The following is a 16,588-nucleotide window of genomic DNA, read 5'->3' on the forward strand; positions in this document are numbered from 1 at the left end:
CTCTGACCTGCAGGGAGCCTTTGCCACCACACCGCCTCTCCTAGCGCGTCCCTGCCAGGGGACAGCTGGTGGGACACCCTCCTCTCGGGCTGGGGTAGAAGCTCGGGGACAACCGCGATGCCCTGCGGCACAGACACAAGTCTGAGTCACAAGTCCTGCTTCATAAACTCATTGTAAGGACCTTGCAGTTAAGGAGGCACAGGGAGGCCTTGCTCCCAGGTGAGAGCCTTGGCCGAAAATCCTGTTTAACAAACCACTTCTGGATTTCTTCCTGTGACATTTCAGAAAACAGTTAAGGGGGTAAAAAGCGGAAGAAAGGGAAACTTCAAGTTATATCTCCTCTGTGCATAAAAGGCAAAGGAAACCAGGCAGCAGTCCTCTTTCCTTTCTGTTCGGATTCTAGGCTGTGGAACAAGGATAAACCCAAGTTCACCCTCCTGTCTTTGTTTCCAAGACTCAGGAAGGCAGGGGAGAGATGGCAGAGCCCGTCTACACAGCCATAAGCACAGGAACACCAGCAACAAGGGTAAATCAACACCAGATTCCCTGTCATCAGCCCGTGGTTACGCTGGAGGCCGCAGGCTCTCTGCACCAAGCTGGCTGCCGGCTCAGGACCTGGGGTATGGCTTGGTAGGGTAGGGCTGTTGAACTAAGCAAGAAAACGTTTTTACCACGCAAATATCCACCTTTCTGTCCCAATACCCATCGTCTCTTTTAGAAGAGGTCGTCACAGCACCCAGTTTTGCACTCTGCATTGAAGCTGTGGCGCTGCCTTCCCCCTTCAATCCCCTAGCCCAAGCTACCCCAAACCTCCGCTTTTCCTCGACTCCTGCCTCACATTTGGCCTTGCCTCAATGTCCTTTTATTTAAGAAAAGGTAGACAGAGCTCTCGGTGAAATCCTGTATTTTCCCGAGGATCAAAAGGCACAGGACTACTGCAGTGGCTCCCGCCTACAATCACAGCCGATGGTGTGCTGGTGTCCCTCCTGTTCATCATCAAAAGCCCTCGCTCTGGCTTTTCTGTCCCAGCAGAGGCAGCGCTCGCAGAAGCGATGGCCGGTACATCAGTAAAGGAAGCACACTGCTTGAGTTGCAGCTGCTTGGCATCCTAAAAAAGTCCAGATCTCTGAACTTGCAGAGGTTACGTACGCATGCATGGCGCAATGGAGGGTCGCCAGATATCTGGCAGCCCTGGAAGGAGCTGTTTGTACCTGCCCTTGGAGCAGCTATGCTTCATGTATTTTTCTCCTCTGCTTTTAAAGGTCACGTGAAAGCAGCAGTAGGACAAGTGAAGGTGACGGCAGGGGAGAACAGAGACCTTCACACAACGGAAAGAGCGTTGACAGGTGAGCAGCAGTTCCTCCCCACTCCTGTTTCTCCCGGAGCGGCCATCACCAACACCCAGGGCCCAGCGGCCGTAAGCAGCTCCCGCCCAGACAGAGCCCGAGAGCGGCTGCTCCTGCCTCCTCCCCTTATTTCCTTAGCCCTTCCTCCTCCGTTTATTTCCTTTGGGTTTTCGCCTTTGATTAAACTTCTGGCATGTAGGAATGTTTAATAATAAAACATATAACTCATGGGAGATGATATTTATAAAATCTACTACTTTTGTTTTTTTTTCATTTTTCCTAAGACCTTGAGTGAAAAATCTTGAACTATGTTCTTCCGTTCTTTGGAAAACGGAAAGAAAAAGCATAAGGAGCAGTTAACAAGTTTTCAAACCATCAATGTTTTATTTGGTTAGTTTATTAAACACCTTTAAGACAATTAATTTTGGTCTGTACCCTTCTATAAAATAATTCAAGTTCTGAACAAACCTCCAATACATAAAGCAAAGTTACTTTTACCATACGCAAATTTCAGATCAAAATACAACACTCTGTTTTCTTACATTTATAAAACCCAGTCAAATACAAACGACATTAAAAAAGATAAAACACTTTCACTGATCCTTGGTACAATATTACAGCACAATTTGCACAGTGGCAACTAAGTCCCCAAAGCACAAGTCAAATACTTTAAAAAGGGAACCTCCCTTTAGTCACCCAACATTATACTGAACACGCAAACGAAGCGAGTGCTACTCACACCAGGAAAAGTCTCGTGTCCCTTTTCGTCTCGCCTGTCAGCCAGACAGCGGTGCTGCAGGAGGGGCTGCTGGTGGGTAACCGAGCAGCTTTCCTGCTTCGCTCTTACAATTTCATGTGCAACTGCTCCATGAAAATAAGTGGATGGAGGTGGACCAGACTCTGCACTGGGCAATTTATGACAACTAAAGCAAACCAAGAAATGTCTATTTTTCTAATAACAATCATAAAACTATTTTTTTAAAAGAATCAATACCAAATTATCTGTGGGTACAATCAGCGTAACCGCTTTTTTCTTCACTTTCAAGACATCTAACGTAGACACAGAGTGTTTTCAATTGTTGAGAGTTTGTTCCATTGCTAAACCCAGTGTTTCAGCAATAGGTCAAAGTGCCATTGAAACTGCACATTTTTCTTCAGTTATGAGAATACACGGTAGTATGCAATGTTTGCTTGTTACTACACCTGAAGACTTGCACTTACACTAACCTATGAATGATGCGGGATCTCTCAGGAAACAGAAACAAGAATCAAAATTAGCTACAAACATAAAACTGAAGTGTCAGCTGACAAACATTCTCAGGAAGGTTCTACTTCGCAAGCCTTACAGTAACACCTCCAGAAGAGAAAATCAAATCAGAGCACCAACAGAAGGGTCTGATGACTCAAACTTGGGTTATACTTTGCATGGGCAGTCAAGGCAATCGCACTGCAGTGCGACTAAAGAGTATTTTAGGAAGAACTTCTTGACTTTGAGAGTGACAGAGCACTGGAACAGGCTGCCCAGGGAGGTTGTGGAGTCTCCTTCTCCGGAGATATTCAAGACCCGTCTGGACAAGGTCCTGTACAGCCTGCTCTAGGTGACCCTGCTTCGGCAGGGGGGTTGGACTGGGTGATCTACAGAGGTCCCTTCCAACCCCCACCATTCTGTGATTCTCTGATTTTTGCCCGCAGATCTGCAAACCCCTTTTTTGTCCCATCGTTCTCCCCCCCCATTTTACTTACAATTCAATTGTAAGCTCAGTAAATGTGAAAATGTGTACATAATTAAGTAGAAAAACACACTAAAGGATCTAACTTTCCTCTTCTCCCTCCCCCAAACTCCTATTACATCCATTAGGATACCACACACTTTCCAAACCTTTTCAGATCTGTTAACATTAGTATCACCCTGACAGAACGAAGGAGAACTGCATACTGCACAAATAGTGCATATTTAAATAATGCTCGAATGTAAACAATATAGGATGGAAACGGTTTAAAAAAAATCCCAGTGAAGTACAGCGTAAACTTATTTTGCTAATTTAATCTTTTAAGTGCAACTGACACACTGTGTACTGCCTTTCTCCAAAGAGATCTCTCTGTAATTAAGCTGCACTACTAGGCTTAGTCCCTTAAAGCTACATACCCACGCTATAACTCATTATATTGACTTAATGCAAATATTGGTGGGGGAAAATTAATTCACAGGGTTAATTAAAATCTTTTTAGTATTCAGAAGGAATGATAGCAAAGTGATCAACCATGGAAAATGTGGTAATACACGTTTTTAAAAACACTTCCAATAATTCTAACACAAACCAGCAAGTATATTTTGAAAAATGCATAGAAACCCTGTCAATACAAAAATCCCCACTAAAATTACACAACTAAGCAGTTTTAATCTAAATATTTTATGTGCTTTTCCTTTAAAGGCCACTTGGACATACAGATACAAAAAAATTTACATTTTCCCCAAAATAAATTATTTGTTCCTCAATTAACAATACTGAATGTGGAAGCATAACAACCCTCTCCCGTGCCAGCTGCTCATCTGCAGTGGCTCCTTCCGAAGAAGAAAAATCTCCAAATATTTTCAATTACCAAAAGAAGTAAGAAACACCTTCAGCCTGTGCTCTGCCTAGCGCTAGGAAAAACCTGGCGTTAGGGATGGAACAGGCTGAACCCCTTACACGGCACGTGCTGGGGAGGGAACGACAACACAGACATCTGCAGAGAGACTCGCTGTTTGTCTCCCGTGCTATGCACCAAAATCCCTTTCTGAAATCAGAGAAGTAAATCAAGGTTAACCTGAATTCAAGAAAGACAAAACAGTGAAGGGAGTTAGGAAGGAGAAGCAGTATGAGGTACAAGATGGGTGAAGTAAACAACAAACATAGGCAAACTACTCAGAAGAATGACTGTAAAGGTGAGAAGACACGATCAACTGGTAGAGACGAGCTACTGACGGGACGTAGAGCCAGGAGAAAACAGTGTACGGGTTTTATTAGTATTTAAAAGGGGGAAGAAGAGGAACAGGAACACAAGGAACAAACTTCACTGGAAAAACAAAGCAAAGGAATGGGAGAGCAAAGAACCTTTACCAGCAATCCTGACCACGTGGGCATTTATTCCTGAACTGCCATGGAAGCAGCATTATCACACTCACATACACACGCACAAGCAGTGGAAATGAAAACTCACTTGGACTGGATTTGAGACGTCACAGGTTTTCTTTACAGCAAGCACCAGACCCACAACAGAAGAACAACATAAAAGCAAGACCTACATCTCCCTGGAGGGGCACGGCAAACCCAAAACGCCTGACACGCTCTAGAACAGAGATGCAAACGTTGTGAAGCGGCCCCTAACTTACTCCAGAGGTAAGTCACACTGGTGGGTTTACCAGACAACCTCCAACTGAACACGGTACGAGACCGACAGGAGGGACACACCTTGACAGCATGTCATTCAGAGTCAAAACACCTACTAAACTGACAGGCGAGGCAAGGGAAAGGAGGAAAACCAGTGAACAAGAGTTGATTTGGATGCAACATTCTTGCGCGGCCATTGAGTACAAGTTCTCCTGACCTTGGACCAAGGACTGGATTTGGAAGGACACGAGAGCCGTGTGTCTTCTGTATCACAAGGAACTCAGCGCTCTGGTGCGCTACATTGCATAGTTTGATTGAGGCCAAAGAGCATTTACGTCTGATTTTTCCCTGTGTTTAACAGAAGTAACTCAATACCCTCAGGTCAGAGCATTCCAGAGCCTGGCCCCAAGCGATTCTTGGATTCATTGCCAAAGCAACACAAGGAGATTTTGGGGTGGGGACATACGCAAATAAAAGCAAAAACTCCATTCCCACGCAAAGCACAAAAAGGTCCCCAGAAGACGTACGCACATAAAAAGCCTGTAAACACATCTGTAGTACAGAAGTCAAAGCACGACAGCTGGATGAAGGGAATAAACATTGCTGTCGAGCCGCGTGCCAGTGATGGTAAACAAGACCAGGTGAGTGTTTCTACCACACCACACTGACATATTTTTTGTAGAAAAAGCCACAACATATCCTGACAATATCCTGGTAGTTATCAAGACCTTAGATTTGACAGAACGCGAACCTTCACGAGAGCAGCAGCAATGTGGCATTACATTCCGACACCCTCCTATTACTGGGCTCACGGAATAGAGATATCATAATCGGATTAAATTAATCAATGTATTATTTCATTCTCTTATGCTAAAATAGAATATTTGTACAATACAAAGTTAAACGAAGTACATCAGTCATCATTCATATAATCTGTATTTCAATTCCTTAGCCCAATCCTACAAGATTCATGATACTCAATAAACGTGATTTACAGAAGAAAGACTCTGAAGGTGGAGCATCTAACGTGAAGAAATTTTGCTTTTTCCTTTTGAAGGTAAAACTAAAACAATCTCAGCCTGTGAGGCTCCCTCTTCAGATTATTAAACAGTAGGCATACAAGCTGGGAAGCAATTACACATTTCTTTTTTTCTCAAAAAAAAAAAAAAAAAAAAAAAAAAGGAGGGGAAAACCAGGTAGCCAAGAGCTCCCCTGTTATTTAGGGCAATACTTGCTGTTACACCCTGCAGAAACAGTTCCAGAGCCTCCAATATTTTCAGATTTAAATACAACAAATGCAAAATATTAGATTTCCTCTAACACTCAGCCCACAAATCTTTGTATCTTGCCCTTATGCGAGGGACAGGGCGGACTCACCCTTACCCATGCTGCCAGGCTCAGACTCTGTGCGGAGACCTGGAGATGAACGGTGCTGCTCTTCAGCCTGCCGTAAAATAAGAGGATCGAGGATTTGCAAGCTCAGTAGGGTTCTCCGTGGTCCCTCGATTCCTGGCTGTTTTTCAGACCGCGCTGCAGGTAGCACAGATGCTCCTCAGCAAGGCCACCAGCCGGCGGCTCCTGGACGACGACGGTCCGGACCCATCAGGGCAGTCCGGAGGGCAGCACCCAGCATGGGAAGTAGGAGAACGACAGGGTGGCCTCTGGACTCTTTCCAAAAGGGCTCTTAGATTAACAAGGCTGAGAAGTGCTACACCACTGGGACTGTGAGGCCTACCAACAGGCAGTAGCCTGATGTCTGGAGATGGGACAAGTTCAAACATCAGCGCCCTGATCCTCCCTGCTGCTTCAGACAGGGCAGGAGTACAGTTTTTTACATCCTCCATAGACTGAAAAACTTTTAGCAATGCTACCAAATCCCTAAACCAAACTGATTGTACGGATTAAACAAAAGTAAAGACGGCACAGTAAGGACGACAACAAAGTTCCTACACAGGACTAGAATTCAGCTCTTTACTCCCTGGCTCGCACCTACAAGCGCCTTCTCCGATCTACCACCACAGAGCCAGGTCACAGCCACGAACATTTACAGCACAGCCACCACGATGCTCCGAGAAGGCTCTGCAATTAGCAGCTAATTGGTACAGTCTGCAGAGACATGAATAGCTCCTTGTTGTATGCCTACTACTTTCTGTGTGGCCAGTAAAGTGTTTGCTACATTTAATTCCTAGTTAAAATGAGCTGCTACTTAACATTTTAGAGGAAAATGTTCCCTCTGAAGCATTTCTTGGGTTTTGTCTTTACAAAGAAACGAAAATACAGCATTTTCCCACTACTTTTCGTATTAAGGCCTTTGACAGTTCGAAACCTGTCCTTATGAAAAGGGATTTTTTTTTAAAAATTGACTGAATACTCAAAAAAAAAAAAACCCCAACCCCCAGAGAACAAACATGAGCTGATTATCAGCTTACATTGGTACCTTAAGTCCTCAAGCACAGTGTAAGGAATTAAAAAATATGTCAAAATAGCACCTTTAGGAGCAGAAGAAAACACTTTTTTTTAATGCTTCAATATAAGCAAAACCCTACATACTTGAAGATCCCAAAGAAATGGGCAAAGACATAATCTCAGGTACGGAAGGCAGGTATTTATTGGGACAGTTTTTCCTCTGTAGGTGAGTAGATGGGGAACTCCATGGAAGAAAATCCATATTAGACATTACAGAAAAATCAGTGAATCTCTCTACTGAGATAATGGATCAAGTTTACAGGCACAACAGTGCAGAGTAGAGGCAGAGAGAAAACGATCTGATCTGTCTTTAGAAGAGACTTCTATTTTTTAAACAGATTTTTTCCTGCATAAAAATTCTCAGGACAGTCTTTCAATTGCTTCTCTCATTTACAAGTATAATAGCTACTTTCAAGTAATATAAATTTTTATTTACTTTTTACAGCAGCTGCAGATCAACCTTGGTCTTTTTGTACAGAAACATGCATTTAAAATGAAATTGAAGTAAACTGTCCTTGGACAACAGCATCATTCTGCCCTGCTTCTTGTCTGCTTTTAGTTTTTTTATTGAAGGACAACTTGCAGTCTAAAACAAAACAAAAAAAAGATTTGACAAAGTGCAAAGAAAAAAATGAGGTAGCTGGGAACAGGGGCTTTTCCCCAGGGACGAGGCGCACTTCCAGCCACCAGTACCCGCGAACACGGGAGTGGGCTACGCGTGTTCCACCTACGGGATTGCTTAGAGATGCCCAGGTGACCTCTAACCTGCTGACGTCAGCTCTATGAGCTTGATGAAAAGTCAGTTCGTCGTGTATTAAGCACTCTCCCCACACACACCGAGCGGAGTTACAGGATGCAGAGATGTGCAAAAAGCCAGCACACAGAGAGATCAAGTTTGCGTGGACGCCCTCCAGCCCGCAGGAGCTCGTCCGAATGACCATCGGCAAAAGCAGTGCACTCCGAAGTCAGTTTGGGGCAAGAGTGAAAGCAAAATCCTGTTAATGAGAGCAAAAGACAAAACAACCGAGAGCAGAAAGCAGCATTATGGACAGGGTACGCCCAGGAGCCTGCATCTGTTGGACTGACAGGGCTTTGGGGGTCGATCCTCAGCCAGCTCCAGCCTCGAGTCCCCTCTGGCACTCGACACGCCTGCAGCTGGGCAACGTCCCAGCCACACTCCCAAACACCGCGGGCAGCAAGGGGTGGCAGTTACACTCTGCACCAAGAACAGCCGCTTGCCCCATCGGATACACACAGCAGGGCCAGGTGCACCGTCAGGAGAATCTTGCTGTTCTACCGATACTTTTCATCCGCCCTTAATGCTGTAATGCTGCCTTTGAGGAGTCCACCAGAACACAGCTGCTGTTCACATCGATTAAAACTAAGATACGACAGAATACTCACCATACATTGTACAATATAGTCTCAGATCCTTAAATAAAGTTTCATTTGCAAGAAGCAAATCATTAGGTTTTGGAAGTCAGGGAGGAAAAAAAAAAAAGCTTACAATTGACTTAGCAGCTGCTTCCCCAAGGAAACAAACGCTAGAACAGACCCCAGTTTCTCTAAGCAATACAGAAGAGTCCTTTGGACTACTTTAAGACTAGTTCCAAAAGAGTTTGAAAGTATTTCTTACGAGGATACCTCCTTGGCTTCCCTTCAGAAAGAAACTTTAACAAGAGCTTTAAAGAATGTCAGCTCTGTTCAACTTGACCACCTTGCCAGACACCCCGGTGTACTGGTTTACTTCTAACAGTTAGGCAGACTTTGCTTTTTAAGACCTAAAAATAGCAAAACAAGTGACAAGGATGATAATGCTTTCCTGCTATCATGTGTAAATTAATTAAACAGACACTGCCTGGCCAAAGCTTTAGCATGTGAGATCATCATGGTGAGAATCTCAAGAGCAGCCAGGAATACGGTTTTTGTAGCACGCTGCTTGTCGCATACTGAAATTCAGACTTCCCAACATGGCTCTTGCTTTCATCCGGTGCGATGTTGTTCCACGGGGGTTTTTTTCTATTCTGAAACTAGTAGAGGTGGCAGCATGCTAACAGAACGCACACAAGTTATACGTGTAAAAGCAGCCCGCTGTACAGCCTGCTGAAATGCTGTCTGACTGGCTCTGCCTGGGTTTAGAACTGCAGATGTCAGAACCTTGCCCTTGACAAAAACAGAGGATGTCTTACCATCGACTGAAAAGAAAGAAGAAAGGCAAAGTAAAAACAAATAAATCAAGGGCATTAGGTCATGATTCAAAAGCAAGCAGTATTTAAAAAAACAAGTATATTTTCATGTTTTATCAATAAAATAACATTACTTACACTGGGGATGCTTCTTTCTATCCTATTATTGTAATCAGATCCATCAGCTTTCACAAGGGCGCAGTACAGTCTCATTTCATTATGAAAATTCAAGGGCATAGGTAGGCAAAGGCATTGAGCACGTTTGTCTACTGAGGTGCTCTGGCAGGTGTTCATTATTCACATGAAACCCTGCAAAAACACTGGGCAACAAGCTTTAGCCTTTTACATTGAAAAGTCATAATCTTCTGGATCATTTTTCAAGACTTTTCAACAGATTATTTCAAATCATCTTCAAACAGTATTCTAAACAAATCTTTTATGCATTTTAATTATTTTTATAACTAATAAGCAGCTACCTAGAATAAGCTGTTTTCAGAAATATCTTTAAGATTTTGTATCACCAACAAATTTACAGCAATCACCTGTTGGTAGGCATTATAGTTTAATCCTTCTATTACCCTTAATCCTTTTTAGGAGGTGTTTATCTAGCTAGGCACTTCGCATGGTTTTATTCTATTCTTTTAGCTAATCAAAAATTTGAGAGAATTGATTACTGGAATACAACAGCAGTTAGATTACAGAGTCACGCAGGACATGGCTGATCAGAGACGTCACCTGAAAGCCTGGCTGCAATCCTTCCTCCAGTAAGGAATTGCCCAGAAAAAAAAACAACTCACCACCCCAAAACCCACAGGGATGCTGGCGAGCAGGTGCCCAACCCATCAATAAACTGCAGAGCACACGGATGTGACCCCTACAGGAAACGAGCGGTGCCTCACCCAAACCTTACCGGCTTTACAGCCGTACCTCCAGGTCAGCTTTTACTGGCTCACCTTCCCAACCTTACGTGATCAGATGGATCTCCTCACATCTCTTTCACAAGCGGTGTGCCACGGAAACACAGACCCTACTGAGGCAGCTCTCCACTCCAATAACAAACAAGGAAGAGCAACAGAAAATGGCAAATGTCAAAAGGTTGCAGCACTGATGACTGAAACGCCGGCTTGTACTTGTTCCTTAACAGTAAAAGGAAATACTCCGAGTTAAGATGGAAACAGTAGCTTCTAACTGCAAAACAAATGTGTATATAAAGCTGTGTAGGTACTGCAAAGAGTGAAGAGAACACAAACCACAAAACCTTGATCCTAACATCAGAGGCAGAAAGGATCCATAGCCCAAATTAACTGTGACTCCTTGGAAAGCATCGCTGTGAGCGGCACCAAACCATGCCCGAGCTACAGTCTGCAGCATGCCCGTGTCCCGGGGTGCAGTCACACTTCCCGAGACGCGGCTTTCCTTCTGCAGATAAGATTCCTTCCAACCAATTGCACTTTATCTAAACACTTATAACATTAAATACTAGAACCTGTTTTCAGCTGCCATTTATTATACACTTGCATGGCACTAGTGCTCTAATAAAGAGCAAACTGTCCATATGCATCCCATGGAGTGATGGCTCAAGGCAGCTGTGAACAGTAACACAAACCTGCAGAATAGCATTAAAAAAACAAGTCAAGATTTACAGTGGTTTAAATAGCATTCATTAAAAAACCCCCAAACAGAACCACTGCTCTTTTTTGGAACACAGTGAATCTTAAGCATCTCTGTATCTTAACAGAACAATTGAATTATCGTTATATACAGAGCAAACCAAAAGTTTGGCACTTGTAACAACTCGTTATTGCATCCTGCATTTTGCATGGTTCACGCGCGTGACCAAAACCCATGTAGGCTGTGTGCCCACAGTATTTATGGAACTGACCAGAGAAACTGCAGATAAAACAGGAAAAAATGCTCCCTAAACCCCTCACTTTTGTACTTGTGCATTTACCAAGTCATGCAGGCACAAGAAATACTGCAAATCAGAAATTAAGCTACCTGATATTTTCCGGAAGGGGAGTTTATAAAGCAAGCCAGGTGCTTCAGTAGTTTTGATGAAAAAACTCCTATTTTCAGCAAGAACTCTGCCTCAGCAGGCAGGCTGTGTGACGTGCGAGTTTTGTGCAGTCAAAAGCAAACAGGGTGCAGCCTGCCCACAGCCATCAGCAAGCTGATTCTGTAAATGCACCTTTCTTTCCCGATCCACCGCCATCCTTTTGTGTAATCTCATATTAATTTGCCTCCAATTTAAAGATGAGGCAGCCTCAAAGCTACAGAAAGTGACTTGCCCAGGACAGCTGAGCTGATACAGCATTTTCACAAGAACTAAAACTTACGGAATAGTTGGTAAAATCTTTGAGGGCAGACAGACCTTGCTGTGGTGTAACAGAACAGAAGACTCTTCAGGAAGCCTCTTTTTCAGGTTATAAAAACAGAAAGGATGAGAACTTGAAACGCAACACCAACTCTTTAGGAACAGGAGCACCTTGCAAGGCCGGGGAAGGAACGGAGACCAGGCCAGCTGGGTGCCTCCTTAAGAAACCCAAGACATCTTTGCTTCTGCGATCCCTCCTTCTGCTGCACAGAGCAGCCACAAGCTCACAGGTGTAAAACACGCACACAGGACACTGTTGTGTGCTTACGGTATCATCTCTTTCTTCCTCCCCTGTACAAGCAAACTTTTGATTTTACCCTTAAATTAGCAGTTCCAGAGATTTCCCAAAAATAACCTGTGGCACATGGAAAAAGGAAAACATTTTCTGGGGAATTGTGGTAAGAAGTGGGGTCAGGGGAGAAAAAAGCCATTGCTATTCCCACCCTCCACAACCCCCACCCCACATTTGGTGATCTTCCGATTATGATGGCTGGCGTTTGTCCAATTCTGCAGCAGGGGGAAGGAAAGGACACAGAGGCCCAACCCAAGCCACCCAAGCCTGCAAGGGGGCCCAGCCAGTTCTCCCTTGGGATTGTGCTGAGCTTGCCTCAAGATGCAACCACCTGAGACCTGCACCTAAGGACCCAGCGCTGGGCCGAGGGGCACCAAGTCGGCGGCACTCTTCAGTGAAACAGCTGTTGGCCTTGACACATCGGCATTTCAACGCTGTGACGAACACACAACCCCGGCCAGGGACCCAGTTTGGTAAATCGGTAAGGAAGGTGCCTAACAACCCGACGCTTGGAAGGCAGCGGACTGCACAGACAGCTAAGAAAATCATTCCAAAAGTCACCTGTGGGGGAACTGGCTGCATTTAAGAGTGCCGATTCACGAGTTGGAAGGAATTAAGGCTACTATGCCAAGCAAGGACAACTTCAACAAGTTTCTAAACTGCCAAACCACCTCGAACCCCTGGACTGCAAACTGAGGAGATCACTGAGTTGCTTCCCACATGGTTCAGCCCATCACATGCAGGGGTACGCAGGCGCCAGGAAAGCAGGGATGGCCGGGGTGGTGGCGTGCACCAGTGAACCCAGCGCAATCTACCGCTGTTCACACCTTCAGCACGCTCCGGAAGCTGGTGACCTCCCTCCACCCAGCACCTCTGGTATCAAAGCCTCCCTCCTCCGAAGCCGAGCATTTCTCTCCCACTGGCGGTCAGGTCAGCTGTCCCTCTCCTGCACTGTCACCGCACAGTCAGGCTCTCCCTGGAGAAAGAGCAGCCTTGGCATCCAGCCCTGCTCCCAACCGGGAAGCAACCAAACCTGGTCATCACACAACCCAACCGCACCCGTCACCGGGCTCAGGGATCAGAACTGGACAGATGGACACACGTAAGTCAGACCCCGACAGACATATCCCTTCCCTTCCCGCCTACGCACGCGGGGAGGCTGCACCACCTCCTGGATCAGCCCCACGGAGAAAGCAGATGGGGAACGATCCCCATCCCCTGACACACGGCCAGGGAAGCCAGCTTTGATCTCAGGAATGCCCAAGCCTTTGGCCTGAGCATGCACCCGCCACGCCGGGAGACAACGTCTCTACAGGCTTGGTCGCTGGCCACCACCCGCAGAGGCAGTGACAGGAGCACTCACGCGCTCAGAAATGACTTTTGTAACCGTTTCAGGTGAAGAGGCTTAAACTTCCCGGTCAAATCTCACCAAGTCCATTCGCAACACATTTCAATTACCAGCAGATTGGTGTTTTAGTTATGTTTAAAAAAAAAATCAGAATACCTACTGCTAATCCTACTTTAAGTGTAAACATTTGGTTCAACTTTAACTGCAAAACACTGCTAGAGTATATTAGATTTGGATTTATCCTGTGCATTTATTACTCATGTTTTCTGGATGCTGAATGCCTTCAAGTGCACTGGGAAGCTACTGGGACTCAAGAGATAGCAGCCTGCGATATTCTGAATAACATTTCCCAAAGTTTTCTAAGCCACTTTGAAAACTGAGCTCAGAAGTGAAATAGATACTCAGTAACATTCATCACTTGAGTAGGAGATCTTGGCACTTGGTCTAAGAAAAAAAAACTGAACAATGTAGTATTTTCAGAAAAGGGAACTTTTACAGATAAACTACCAGCACTTGACACAAGACAGCCAAGGATGGAAATAGTGGTTCACATTTCTGTAATAAAGCATTATATATAAATTTAAAATCTAAAGACATATATACACACACACAGTTTACTGCAATGCATAAATATATAAACTTTTTCATATGCCAACTAACATAGGTCAGAAAATCGTTGAATATAGTTCAAGTCTTGCAGCACTTCAGCATTGTAAAAAATAAAAAAAATAAATAACGGTCAAGGGATTGGCTGCTGCCCTTTTTTTTTTTTCTCTCCTCCCTTTTGCTCAGAATCAGATTAATTCCAACCACACGTCAGCACTATGGAAGGAGCAGAAGTAAGTTTCAGAATGCCTCTGAGGGATATTTAGTGAAATAGAACTATTTTGTACTAGTTGGGATGGTATTTCAGCATATCTAGGATGATTCAGTAAAGGTGACGAAGGTTTACACTAACACAACTGAGGGCAGAGATTGGCTTGTCTGAGGTCCATGAAGTTGCAGCGAAAGTATTGTACATAGTTATAATACTGGTTATACAAAGTCTCTTTTTCTGAAGGGCAGGAGGTCTTATTTCTATTTCCATCTCTCTCATTTTATTCCTTTTAAATAAATACAGGTTATGTTCCACCCACCACAACAAAAATGAAATAAAAAATTGAGGTAAGAGTGTTCTACCAGCTGATCTTGGCTACAAACAGAAGTCAATTAAATACCGCTACTGATGTGAACAAGACTTAGTAAGAAATGCAAGATACTAAATTCTTCACTATAGCCACACCATAAACCCCGGCTTTCAGACAACAGTAAACAAGACTGTACCTTAGCATGGAAATCATTAGTAAACCAAGTTTTGATCCCAATCTAAAGTCGCTGTACACATTTTCCTTAACTCTTAGTCCAAACCCCACGTTTTCTGCAAAACAGATATATCCTTGTCATATTTAACCTTTGTTCTCAGAGAGATAAAATGCACCCTTCTATAACCCCTAGTCTTAAAAACCATTCTTAGTTTGCAAGCGATCTGAAGTAAAAAGGAACGCAACCTATTTTAGTCTGTCGAGTTTTGTCTTTTACCAAAAGCAGTAATCATCATTAACTGCTGCAAACACCATTTGCCTTTTTACTTCAAGGAAACAGCCCCCAAAGCCCACACAGAAACGCACGCCACCCAACCGTACACCAGGTCATCAGGCTACTCAACTGACAGCGTAGAAAAAACAGTTTACTTCTCTGTAGTATACTGTATCCATTTTAGATTAGTCCATTTCAAATACATTAAAAATATCTGTAGGAATGAAAACATTGCAAGTGAATGAAAAACCGTATGTACACACCTCCACCGTTTTTAGGCACAGACCTTAACTTTTGAGGAAGGACCAGAAATAAAGGTGCAACAACCAACATCTCCTACGGCCTTACAGTCAAGCAACAGTCTTTGCAGTATACCAGGGAGGCTGGTTATCATATAGCTTCTGCGTATTACAGCTATCCAGTCCAAGATAGCACATTTATTCTTCTCAGTTCCCCTCAGGGGAAACACACCTTACATCTTTTTCGCTTTTTAATAAACTTCGCCAAAGGAATACCAATTCCCACCAGTTTCAGACACAAAAAGCCGCCTTCAATAACACAGTTTAAACTCTAAATGGTTACGATTGAAGGTGTTTCCTTGATCCCCCCTTTTATTTTCCCCCCTCTCTTCTTTTTAATGTATACTTAAGTTATTTGTTCCCAAAACAAGAACTGAGACTCAAGCTTTTTAAGCATTTAAAACAAAAACAGTTACCATACCAAAGCACAGCATACAGTGTAAGTTTCAGCTGTAATTTCTCAGCTTTTCCTCTATATAGAGCTAGATTATGGTGGACTGCGCAGAGTTCTTCCAGTCTCCTCCACTGCCAGCATAGGATCACGGAGAAGGTACGCGAATGCGGAATAATCCTTGTTGAAGCTGCAGTCGAAAGAGCTTGCAGTTTGCGATCCGCAAAGCTGCACAGCCAGTACGGCGAAGGTCCGATGGAAACAGTGGTTTGGTGCGCTGCCAGGTTCCCGTGCTTCTTTTAAATTCTCTAACATAGTCATAATTTGTACCTGAAATCACACACACACAAAAAAAGATAAAATGCTTAGAACATACTGTAGCTATCCCCACACTTCACCTCTAATAACGCAAATCTGTGAACAAGAGCATGCACAGAAACACAAATCAATTTCTGGATGTGTGGTTGAAATTATCGTCAAAAGGAAACTACTATGACTTTTCTTATCTACTTAAACCCACCATATCTAGAATTTCACTCTTTCGTATTTTGTGGAAAGCCCTGTTACACACTTGTATATGCACATATGACCACGAAAGCATGTAGTCTTCCACATGTTTTTTTACAGTATGTGGCCAGATGCTGAAAGCTGAGTACTGAATACGTTTGTCAGTACACAGTTACTCCCTTGGGATTTAGAGCCAAGAGCCACGATCACATCCATAGGAACCACTGGTTGCTGTCTCCAAAATGCAGAATCACCAGCTTACCACTGCAAAGGTGGGAGAAACAACCTCAGGCACTAACGTTTTTTCTTATATTTAGACAAATGCAGTAACATGCTCTTAATTTTCATCTCTTCTGATCTTCAAACAGCTAATCAACCAAATTCTTCTAGCACTGACTTTGTTTCTGAAGAGCTCTGATGTACAAAACAATCC

The 16,588-nt window shown here is 43.8% G+C and overlaps 1 protein-coding gene across 3 annotated transcripts in view; it reads right to left on the minus strand.

The window, feature by feature from the left end:
- Positions 1-16,588, minus strand: part of GAN (gigaxonin) — a 44,601-nt gene that overhangs the window by 618 nt on the left and 27,395 nt on the right. For 2 of the 3 annotated variants that reach the window (XM_075433396.1, XM_075433397.1), the window contains exon 11: positions 1,746-15,978. In XM_075433396.1, the coding sequence (XP_075289511.1) occupies positions 15,797-15,978 (182 nt within the window). In that variant the 3' untranslated portion in view covers positions 1,746-15,796. Of the gene's footprint in view, positions 1-1,745; positions 15,979-16,588 lie in introns of those variants that run through there. The other variant, XR_012765295.1, reaches the window with a different exon arrangement.

This window comes from Opisthocomus hoazin, chromosome 12, assembly GCF_030867145.1.
Source record: "Opisthocomus hoazin isolate bOpiHoa1 chromosome 12, bOpiHoa1.hap1, whole genome shotgun sequence".
Taxonomy (NCBI): Eukaryota; Metazoa; Chordata; class Aves; order Opisthocomiformes; family Opisthocomidae; genus Opisthocomus; species Opisthocomus hoazin.